General features: G+C 42.8%; 1 protein-coding gene across 10 annotated transcripts in view; it reads right to left on the bottom strand.

The window, feature by feature from the left end:
- PCGF3 (polycomb group ring finger 3) overlaps window positions 1-12132 on the bottom strand; it is a 77616-nt gene that overhangs the window by 23101 nt on the left and 42383 nt on the right. For all 10 annotated transcript variants that reach the window (XR_012131852.1, XR_012131851.1, XM_073237891.1 and 7 more), the window contains one exon: window positions 1772-1909. Coding sequence is in view for 8 of the 10 variants with exons in the window: in XM_073237891.1 (XP_073093992.1) it covers window positions 1772-1909 (138 nt within the window). In the remaining 2 variants the exon portion in view is untranslated. The remainder of the gene's footprint in view (window positions 1-1771; window positions 1910-12132) is intronic.

Raw genomic sequence — 12132 nt, 5'->3', positions numbered from 1 at the left:
TCCCATGAGGTCTTGTGACCGAGAAAACACCGCTGCAGGTGGGGCTCCGCCTCTGGGCCGTGAAGGCCTTGACCCCAGCCTAAGGCCCTGGCCTGGGAGCCGTTCTTCCTCTTGAAGCATGGCTCACATTTGCAGCCAACTAGCTCTATCAGCCAGCCTATTTCCTGCATGTGGAATCTTGGAAGTCTCATAGCCTCTCATTTCTTCCTGTTTCTGTCCCCTTTAGCTGAAACTGGTGATGTTTCTGCTAATACAACATTCTTAAAAATGTTGTGGGTCTCCCTTGCATGTCACAGATGGATGATGCAGGCCAGGAAGCTTCCCTGCAAAGCTTCCCTGGATGATCCTCTCCATTCCTCACTTCTGTGAGACGGCTGAGCCACTGGGAGCCACGCGGGTCGTCCTTCGGCAAAGGCCTTCTCTCTGGAGGGCGCGGTCCAAGCAGTGAGACTCCTGGTATTGCTGCCTTTTTGCTGTCTAGATAGGCTGTGCATTTCCCCCAACACCACGTGCTGGTCTCTTTTTGCTTAGCAGCTCCTTCCTGAACTCATCTCTCCCCTCTCATATCTAATTATAGGCAGGGAGAAGAAACTAGACCACATCTTCAACACTTGGCTTGGACACATCCTCAGCTGAATATCTAAGTTAATCACCTCCAAGTTCTGCTTTCCATACAACTGTAGAACACAATTAACCGCATTTTTTTGCCACTCTCTGGGTTTCCTGTGGCAGCTGTGACCAAGTGGCACAGACGGGGCTGTGCTCCCCCTGGAGGCTCTAGCAGAGGCCCCTTCCTCCCCCCTCCGGCTCCCGGGGCCCCTGGCCGGGACCACATCCACCTGCTGACTCTGTCCCCAGAGCACCCTCCCCTTTGTGTGCGCCTCAGATGTCCTTCGGTGTCACTCTTGTAAGGTCATATGTCACTGGATTTAGCGTCCACTCAGGCAAAATTGCCTCAAGATCCTCAACTTAAATACATTTGAAAATATCCTTTTTCCAAAAAAGTTTTCATTTATAGGTTATAGGGGTAGGTCATAGACATATCTTTAGGGGGCTACCATCCAGCCACTGCTCTAAGACACATCTCAAGCCTGCCCGGGCCTCCCCGTCCCTGGTGGCACTGCCCTGGGCCGACTCTTCCGAGGCTCCCGCCAGGTACCTCCCAGTCGGCTGTGCTCCAACACCCCACTTCCTTCAGCCTGAGGACTACTGAAAGCCAGGCCCCCAACCCTGTGTCTTCTGCTTAGGGCCCCCAGTGCCTTCTCTGTACCTTTATTTATGCAGAGCTGGCTCTTTCTGACAAGTTATGTTTTGGCGTAAGTGGCATCAGCTCCAGAGGGCACCTAAGTGACTCCTGAGCTCATGTGCTCACCAAGCCCCTCAACTGCTAGGACACCTGGTTTTACTTTATTCTCAACATCAACCCCAACTTGACAGCATCTTATCTACCTATCTATTCATCCCCCATCCACCTTCACCCACCCATTTGTGAGACTGAAAAAACAGGATTTCTCTTGGTGATGAAAATCTCTGCTGTGTTTTAAACAAACCTCAGCATGAGAAGTGTTCAGGGCTCTGAACCTTCCACTATCCTCACTGCTGTTTCCTTTCACACTATCTGGAGGGAAAGCAAAACAAATTGAGATTTTTTCTGATTTAAAATCTCCAACACTGTCAAACACAAAAAAATAAACCCAAAGACTTGAGAAGCATCCCTTTTACAAACAGGAAATGACTTGCTACAGTTTCTACTTATGGTGCCAACTATTACCTCGTTGAAAGACGAAAGGTTAAGTTTTTTGGCGATGAACTTCTTCAGATGGAGGACAGTTGCCTGGGCCGAGCAGCGGATCCACTTCCGTTTCAGGCCCCGCAGTTTGCTGCTGTTGCATTCCAGACAGATGCTCACCTTCAGGAGAAAGGACACAGCCGGCAGGCCTCGTCAGGAGGGGCGGACGGGCCGCTGTGTGGGGGCTTTCTTAGATACCTGCTATTCCACTGGATAAGAATGCTGACCTTTTTGAAATCGGAAACCTGTTCTGAGCTCAACATAGCAGAACAAGAATTTTACTTGAATCATTTTATACACAGTATCTTAAAATCTGTATACTATATGCCATTTTGTGAAAAATAATCTAACACTGTCAATTCTGTCTTATTAACAGAGTACTTTAAAGTAAATCTGAGAGTTATTTGCTCACTGTAGGATCTGTCCTGGTTTCTGAGTTAAAATGACAAATGCTGGCGCCCTGTTCCCTCCAAAGGCTCTGCTGCTAAGATGCACACACTTGCCCGCGGGCCGTTCTGCACTCTCGGCTGCCGTGAGGGGTAGAGATGCGCTGCAGACACCGTGATGGCAGCACCTACTGCAAAGTGTGTCAGGGAAGGTTCTACAAAGCAGGTAGCATTATGCTTGCTCTTAGAAGATGACAGCGAGCTCGCCAGAGAGGATTCTAGGCCGAGGAAAGACATGAGCCATGAGCAAAGACCCAGAGTCTGAGAGTTCGTGGCCACCTTTCGGGTGATCGGCATCTCAGTGGGGCTGAAAAATGTGGCATGTGACAAGGGCTTGAGATGAACCGAGTAAGGTGGTTCTAGGACCTTGGGGCGCCCAGCAGGTCAAAAGGTAACCCTGCATGAGGGAACAGCCCAGGCCGCACACGCAGGGCTGTGAGAAGGGCCCCTGAGACTCAGCGCTTGCCACCAGCTGACTCTCCAGAAGCAGCCACAGTGAGAGGTCCCAAAATTCAGATAAAAGAATTAACAAAGGAATTAATGGAAATGTGTGTGTGTGCGTGTGTGTGTAGAAGGCCTGTGAACATAACACATGAGGAATATAGAATAGGCAGGCATAAAAGGGAACCAAAACATAGTCCCTTCAACTGAAAGCTCAGCAGGTGGCTGAACCACAGCATAGTCTCAGCTGAACACACATCACTTCTGTGAATCTTTGATTTGAGGAAATTCCCTAAAAGAGCTACAGAGACAAAGGTAACTATTAAAACAACAAAACAGAGGAAATATCAGAGACACGGACTTGGGCTGGAGAGTCTAAGACACCTAAGATCTGTAACAGGTGTTCCAAAGGAAAGGAGGAAATAGGGACAGGCAAAAATCTAAGAAATAATGACAAGGCTCACCCCTGAATGATGAAAGCCCTCAAATTTAGGAAGCAAAAAAATCCAAAACAAAAGAAATAGAGGGAAACCTGCACCCAGGCAGACACGGCCTGCGGGGCGCTCCCCGCAGGGAGGCAGGTGCGCACAGAGGAGCGCGGACCCGGGCACTGGGAGGAGACAGGCGGCTAGGTCACCATCCTGGGGAATGAGGGCTTTATAGGAAGTCTGATAAGACAGTCAATAAAACTGACAATCTCAATCTTACACAAACTTTACCAGGAAATAAAAAACGGGAAGAGAGGGACTAAAGTTAGCTATGAGATTACATAACCTTGATACCAAAACTACACAACACACATGAAAAACGAAGAGTATAGACTAATCTCAGTTTAAACATATATACATAATCCTACATAAACATCAGCAAGCTAAATGCAGAAATATATTTTAAAAATCAGAGAGGATTCAAGATGGCGGCATGAGATGTGAGACAGAGAACTCCTCCCAAAACCACATATAGTGTGAAAATATAGTTAATACAACTAGCCCTGGAACAGCAACAGGAGGGAAGGCTGAACCAGACTGCATGCAGACCTCATGAACAGAGCAGACCTCACGAAACAGGGTAACTACCAAAGCCTTGATCAGGCGGGACCCAAGCCCTCCCCCACCCCAGCTCACCAGTGGAGGAAGAGAAACGGGGCGGGGAGGGGGTGGAAGCCTGGGACTGCTGAACACCCAGCCCTGGAGGTCTGTCTGCTTGGCGAGCAAAGACCTACGCTGTGTGGTGCTCTGGACGTCGGGGAGCTCAGACCGGTGGAGTGCTTGAGAGACAGATTGCAGCCATTTGTGGAGGAGGGGACCCACACCCGGCCGCTCTGGGACAAGGGAGAGGCAGGCAGTTAGAGAAGCTTCCTAGCAGCGAGAGGGCGGCTGAAGGAGCGGGGTTTGCAAGGAGCTTGCTGCACAGGGGAGGGGAGAGCTGGACGAGGTTGTCTGGGTGCGCTCTGCCCAGCTGGTTGGGAGCCGTGAGGAGCTTCAGGCGCCGAATCCCCCTGGCTGCCTGCCCAGCTCCGAGGTCCCCCACTGTGACATGCAGCCTGCTGCGCCTCCCTCCTACCTGCCGGCACAGGCTCGCAAACCGGCAGTCACTGCGCAGGTGTCAGGCCAGGCAGAGGGAGGCCCCGCCTACAACAGCTAGAGATGCCAAGCACAGAGGCTCACACCTGGGTGCTCAGCCCACTGGCTCTGACACCTGAGAAGGCACCACAGACGGGAATCAGGAATCAGATCTGTCCTACCCCCAGGCACCAGCTCTGCTCCCCTATGACCTCCAACCTCACTCTAGGGGCTGAGCAGCTCCAGAGACTGGAGCTGCTCTGGGCACTAGTGGGCACCACACAGAAATATGAAACACGAAAAGAGCCTGGTTCAGACCAAAATATAACCCCCAGAAAAAGGGCCAAATGAAATGGAACTCACCAATTTTCCTGAAAGAGTTTAAAATAAAATTAATAAACATGCCCATGGAGGTACAGAAAAATATTCAAGAACTCAGGAACGAATTTAGGATGGAGATTCAATCATTAATAAATTCCATATCTGAAATGAAACATACAATGGAGGGATTTAAAAGCAGATTAGATGTAGTAGAAGAGACGGCAAATGGGATAGAAATTAGAGAAGAGGAATACAAAGCTGAGGCACAGAGAGCAAAAAGGATCTCTAAGAATGAAAGAATATTGAGAGAACTGTGTGACCAATCCAAATGGAACAACATTTGCATTATAGGGGGACCAGAAGAAGAGAGAAAAAGGGATAGAAAGTGTTATGAGGAGGTAATTGCTGAAAACTTCCCTAATCTGGGGAAGGAGACAGTCTCTCAAATGATGGAGGTGCACAGATCTCCCAATACAAAGGACCAAAGGAAGACAATATTAAGACATATAATAATTAAAATTAAAAAGGCCAGACTTTTAAAAGCAGCCAGAGAGAGAAAAAAGATCACCTACAAAGGGAAACCCATCAGGCTATCATCATACTTCTCAGCAGAAACCTTACAGGCCAGAAGGGAGTGGCATGATGTATTTAATGCAATGAAGCAGAAGGGCCTGGAACCAAGAAGCAAGGTTATCATTTAAATTTGAAGGAGGGATTAAACAATTTTCAGATAAGTAAAAGCTGTGAGAATTTACCTCCCACAAACCACCTCTACAGTACATTTTGGACAGACTACTATAGATGGAAGTATTCCTAAGGCTAAGTATATGTCACCAAGGGAAATAAAACCACAGCAAAGTAGAACAATTAATTACTAAGCAGATGCAAAATCGAATCAGCTTCCCCCAAAGTCAGTCAAGGGACAGATGAAGAGTACACAATATGATACCTAACATATAAAGAATGGAGGAGGAAGAAAAAAGAGGGAAAAAAAGAGAACCTTTAGAATGTGTTTGTAATAGCACATGAAGTGAGTTAGACTGTTAGATAGTAAGAGAATTACCCCTGAACCTTTGGTAACCACAAATCTAAAGCCTGCAATGGCAATAAGTACATACTTATCGATAATTGCCCTAACTGTAAATGAACTGAATGCACCAATCAAAAGACACAGAGTCACTGAATGGATAAAAAAACAAGACCCATCTATATGCTGCCTACAAGAGACTCACTTCAAACCCAAAGACATACACAGATTGAAAGTGAAGGGATGGAAAAAGATATTTCATGCAACTAATAGGGAGAAAAAAGCAGGAGTTGCAGTACTTGTATCAGACAAAATAGACTTTAAAACAAAGTAACAAGAGACAAAGAAGGACGTTACATAATGATAAAGGGGACAGTCCAACAAGAGGACATAACTGTTATAAATATCTATGCAACCAACACAGGATCACCTACATATGTGAAACAAATACTAAAAGAATTAATAGAATGCAATGCATTCATTCTAGGAGACTTCAACACACCACTCACTCCAAAGGACAGATCAGCCGGACAGAAAATAAGTAAGAACACAGAGGCACTGAACAACGTATTAGAACAGACGGACCTAACAGACATTTACAGAACACTCCATTCAAAAGCAACAGGATACATGTTCTTTTCAAGTGCACATGGAACATTTTCAAGAACAGATCATATACTAGGTCACAAAAAGAGCCTCAGTAAATTCAAAAAGATTGAAATTGTACCAACGAGCTTCTCAGATCACAAAGGTATGAAACTAGAAATAAATTACACAAATAAAATGAAAAAGCCCACAAACACATGGAGGCTTAGTAACATGCTCGTAAATAATCAATGGATCAATGACCAAATAAAAACAGAGATCAAGCAAAATATGGAGACAAATGACAACAATAATTCAATACCGCAAAAATCTTTGAGACGCAGTGAAGGCTGTGCTAAGAGGAAAGTATATTGCAATACAGGCCTACCTCAGGAAAGGAGAACAATCCCATATATGAACAGTCTAAACTCACAATTAACGGAACTAGGAAAGGAAGAACAAATGAGGCCCAAAGTCAGTAGAAGGAGAGACATAATAAAGATTAGAGCAGAAATAAATAAAATCGAGAAGAATAAAACAATACAAAGAATCAATGAAAGCAAGAGCTGGTTCTTTGAGAAAATAAACAAAATAGATAAACCGCTAGCCAGACTTTTCAAGAAAAAAAGAGTTTACACACATGAACAGAATAAGAAATGAGAAAGGAAAAATCACTATGGACACCACAGAAACACAAAGAATTATTAGAGAATACTATGAAAACTTATATGCCAACAAACTGGATAACCTAGAAGAAATGGAAAACTTTCTAGAAAAATACAACCGTCCAAGGCTGACCCAGGAAGAAACAGAAAATCTGAATAGACCTATTAACAGCAAGGAAATGGAACTGGTAATCAAAAACCTACCTAAGAACAAAACCCCTGTACCAGATGGTCTCACTGCTGAATTTTATCAAACATTTAGTGAAAACCTAATACCCATCCTCCTTAAAGTTTTCCAAAAAGTAGAAGAGGAAGGAATATTCCCAAACTCATTCTACAAGGCCAATACCACTATAATACCAAAACCAGGGAAAGACAACACAGAAAAAAGAAAATTACAGACCAATATCCCTGATGAACACAGATGCAAAATACTCAACAAAATATTAGCAAACCGAATTCGAAAATACGTCAAAAACATCATCCATCATAATCAAGTGGGATTCATCCCAGGGATGCAAGGATGGTACAACATTAAAAAATCCATCAACATCATCCACCACATCAAAAAAAAGAAGGACAGAAACCACATGATCATCTCCATAGATGCTGAAAAAGCATTCGACAAAATTCAACATCCATTCATGATAAAAACTCTCAACAAAATGGGATAGAGGGCAAGTATCTCAACTCAATAAAGGCCATATATGACAAACCCAGAGCCAACATCATACTTAACAGTGAGAAGCTGAAAGCTTTTTACCTAAGATTGGGAACAAGACAAGGATGCCCACTCTCCCCACTTTTATTCAACACAGTACTGGAAGTCCTAGCCCCGGCAACCAGGCAACACAAAGAAATAAAAGGCATCCAGATTGGTAAGGAAGAAGCCAAACTGTCCCTGTTTGCAGATGACATGATATTGTATATAAAAAACCCTAAAGAATCCACTCCAAAACTACTAGATCTAATAGCTGAATTCAGTAAAGTTGCAGGATACAAAATTAATACATAGAAATCTGTTGCATTCCTATACACTAACAATGAACTAGCAGAAAGAGAAATCAGGAAAACAATTCCATTCACAATTACATCAAAAAGAATAAAATACCTAGGAATAAACCTAACCAAGGAAGTGAAAGACCTACACCCTGAAAACTACAAGACAGTCATGAGAGAAATTAAAGAAGACACCAATAAATGGAAACACACCCCATGCTCATGGATTGGAAGAATTAATATTCTCAAATGGTCATCCTGCCTAAAGCAATCTACAGATTCAATGCAATCCCTATTAAAAAACCAACAGCATTCTTCAATGAACTAAAGCAAATAGTTCTAAAATTCATATGGAACCACCAAAGACCCCAAATAGCCAAAGCAATCCTGAGAAGGAAGAATGAAGCTCCCTGACTTCAAGCTCTACTACAAAGCCACAGTAATCAAGACAATTTGGTACTGGCACAAGAACAGACCCACAGACCAATGGAACAGAATAGTCTCCAGACATTAACCCAAACATATATCGTCAATTAATATACGATAAAGGAGCCATGGATATACAATAGGGAAATGACAGCCTCTTCAACAGCTGGTGTTGGCAAAACTGGACAGCTACATGTAAGAGAATGAAACTGGGTTACTGTCTATCCCCACACACAAAAGTAAATTCGAAATGGATCAAAGGCCTGAATGTATGCCATGAAAACATAAAACTCTTAGAAAAAAACATAGGCAAAAATCTCTTGGACATAAACATGAGTGACTTCTTCGTGAACATATCTCCACAGGCAAGGGAAACAAAAGCAAAAATGAACAAGTGGAACTATATCAATCTGAAAAGCTTCTGTACAGCAAAGGACACCAGCAATAGAACAAAAAGGCATCTGACAGTATGGGAGAATATATTCATAAATGACAGATCCGATAAAGGGTTGACATCCAAAATATAGAAAGAGCTCATGCGCCTAACAAAGGAAAAGCAAATAACCCAATTAAAAAATTGGCAGAGGAGCTGAACAGACACTTCTCCAAAGAAGAAATTCAGATGGCCAACAGACACATGAAAAGATGCTCCACATCACTAATCATCAAATAAATGCAAATTAAAACCACAATGAGATATCACCTTACACAAGTTAGGATGGCCACCATCCAAAAGACAAACAACAACAAATGCTGGCTAGGGTGTGGAGAAAGGGGAACCCTCCTACACTGCTGGTGGGAATGTAAGCTAGTTCAACCATTGTGGAAAGCAGTATGGAGGCTCCTCAAAAAACTCAAAATAGAAATATCATTTGACCCAGGAATTCCACTCCTAGGAATTTACCCTAAGAATGCAGCAGCCCAGTTTGAAAAAGACAGATGCACCCATATGTTTATCGCAGCACTATTTACAATAGCCAAGAAATGGAAGCAACCTAAGTGTCCATCAGTAGATGAATTGATAAAGAAGATGTGGTACATATACACAATGGAATACTACTCAGCCATAAGAAAAGGGCAAATCCTACCATTTGCAGCAACATGGATGGAGCTGGAGGGTATTATGCTCAGTGAAACAAGCCAAGCAGAGAAAGAGAAATACCGAATGATTTCACTCATCTGTGGAGTATAAGAACAAAGGAAAAACTGAAGGAACAAAATAGCAGCAGAATCACAGAACTCAAGAATAGACTAACAGGTACCAAAGGGAAAGGGACTGGGGAGGATGGGTGGGTAGGGAGGGATAAGGGAGGGGGAGAAAAAGGGGGGTATTAAGATTAGCATGCACGGGGGCTGTGGGAGAAAGGGGAGGGCTGTACAACACAGAGAAGACAAGTAGTGATTCTACAACATTTTGCTATGCTGATGGACAGTGACTGTAAAGGGGTATATAGGGGGGACCTGGTATAGGGGAGAGCCTAGTAAAAAAAAATTCATCATGTAAGTGTAGAGTAATGATAAAAAAAAAAAAAAGCAGTTCCTGTGTGGTGACCTCCAGTGAGTTCTACACAATGATATAAAGGGCATATAAAAGTGTAGGCAAAGGGTCTGTTTGTGTTTATACAGAGGATCAAAGCCTAATTTGGCTACCCAGAAAATGAACTAAGATACGATATGAAGAAGAACTTCCAACATCAGCACTCTCGGGAAGACTCATGCCAGAAGATGACCATCAAAAAACCCCAACAAAGATCCACGCACTGCTACAGGTGTAGCTGCATTCATCCCACCAGTTCCTGGACTTGCCATGGGAATGAAGAAGGAGATATCTAAGCTGGCCTGTACATACAGCAAAACAACAAATTTGACTGGATCTAAACTGTTGGAACTCAACCAAGAATTAGGAGAAGTGCAAATTGTAGCACTCCAAAATCTTACAACTACAGACTATTTACTGTTAAAAGAACATATGGGATGTGAACAGTCCCCAGGAATGGGTTGTTTTAATTTGTCTGATTTCTCTCAGACTGTTCAAGTTCAGTTGGACAATATCCACCATATTATAGATAAGTTTTCACAAATGCCTAAGGTGTCTGACTGGTTTTCTTGGTTTCACTGGAGATGGCTGGTTTACAGGTCTGCTTTGGTTATGTAACTGTACTCCTATTATGTTAATGTGTGTGTGTGTAATTTAATTAGTAGTTTAAAACCTATACATGCTTAAGTTACTCTACAAGAAGATATGTCAAAGAAATAATCAATCTTCCCAGGTTTTCTTCCGCCTGCTACCTCTATAGCTTTTCTTCTTCCTTCCTAATTACAACCCTTAAGTAGAATTCGTGCCTCATATCGAATTTACTGAGTATCATAATTCATCCAAGTGGTAAAGACACCTCAAGACAAATGCTGGGCATAGAAGCCACAGGGCATAAAATATGCAAAGAAGTAAAAAGCTAACCTTTTCAAACAATAAGGCTTCTCTCTCACTTACCAACTTAACATTTCCCTGTATGGCCCCGGAAGATGACTGGTTAGCCAGAGACAGGTAAGATTCCTCAAGGGAGGAACAACCTAAGACAGGCACAGTCGCAGGGGGGCCATCAGGTGAGAAAATGGGGATCAACAGAGTGAGGCTTTGAACCTCACCCCCTCTGCTTTGAGAGAAATCTTCTACATCCGTGGATGTTTTATTGCCCTTGTCTAGCTTGGATGAACACATAGTCTACAGGCACACACCTGATCATCTACATTTGCTCTCTTACAACACTAAACTATATTTTCTACCTTTATCTTGTATCTACCTACCACTTCAGCATTTTATTAAAAATAATAATAATAAAGGGAGAAATGTGGGATCCACATATAAATCAAGTATAAAAATCAAATGAATATTCATATTTGACCTGATTGTTTATAATTCATAATGCATGATCAAAACCAAAAGTTTCTGTGATGAATGCCCTTGCACTGTTCACCATGTAAGAACTTATTCACTATGTAAGAATTCGTTCTCCATGTAAGAACTTGTTCGTTATGCTTCAGAAGATTGGAGACTGATGAGAATTAGGCTTGGGGTGGATTAATGATTGTGCATTGAGCATTGACCCCCCTATACAGAATTTTATTGTGGCCAACAACCATTTGATCAATAAATATGAGAGATGCCCTCACAAAAAAAAAAAAAAAAGTACACACTTCCAATTGTAAAATAAATAAGTAACCGGGATGTAATGTATAGGATAAGGAATATAGTCAAAATATTGTAACAACTTGGTATGGTGATAGCTGGTACTTAGAATTATCATGTATATAAATGTTGAATCACTGTGTTGTACACCTGAAACTAATGTAATACTGTGTTTCAACTACCCTTCAATAAAAAATACTTATCTAAAAAAAAAAAAAAAAGATGTGATACATATACACAATGGAATACTACTCAGCCATAAGAAGAGGGCAAATCCTACCATTTACAACAACATGGATGGAGCTGAAGGGTATTATGCTCAGTGAAATAAGCCAGGTGGAGAAAGACAAGTATCAAATGATTTCCCTCATCTCTGCAGTATAAGAACAAAGCAAAAACTGAAGGAACAAAACAGCAGCAGACTCACAGAACCCAAGAATGGACTAGCAGTTACCAAAGGGAAAGGGACTGGGGAGGATGGGTGGGAAGAGGGCAGTAAGGGGGAAAAAGGGGCATTACAATTAGCACATATAATGTAGGTGGGGGACACGGGGAAGGCTGTACAACACAGAGAAGACAAGTAGTGACTCTATAGCATCTGACTACGCTGATGGACAGTGACTGTAATGGGGCATGTGGGGTGGTCTAGATAATAGCGGGAGTCTAGTAACCAATGATAGTAAA

Source organism: Manis javanica, chromosome 5, assembly GCF_040802235.1.
Source record: "Manis javanica isolate MJ-LG chromosome 5, MJ_LKY, whole genome shotgun sequence".
Taxonomy (NCBI): domain Eukaryota; kingdom Metazoa; phylum Chordata; class Mammalia; order Pholidota; family Manidae; genus Manis; species Manis javanica.
Note: the sequence above shows the minus strand (reverse complement) of the source record. Positions and strands in the feature narration are given on the sequence as shown.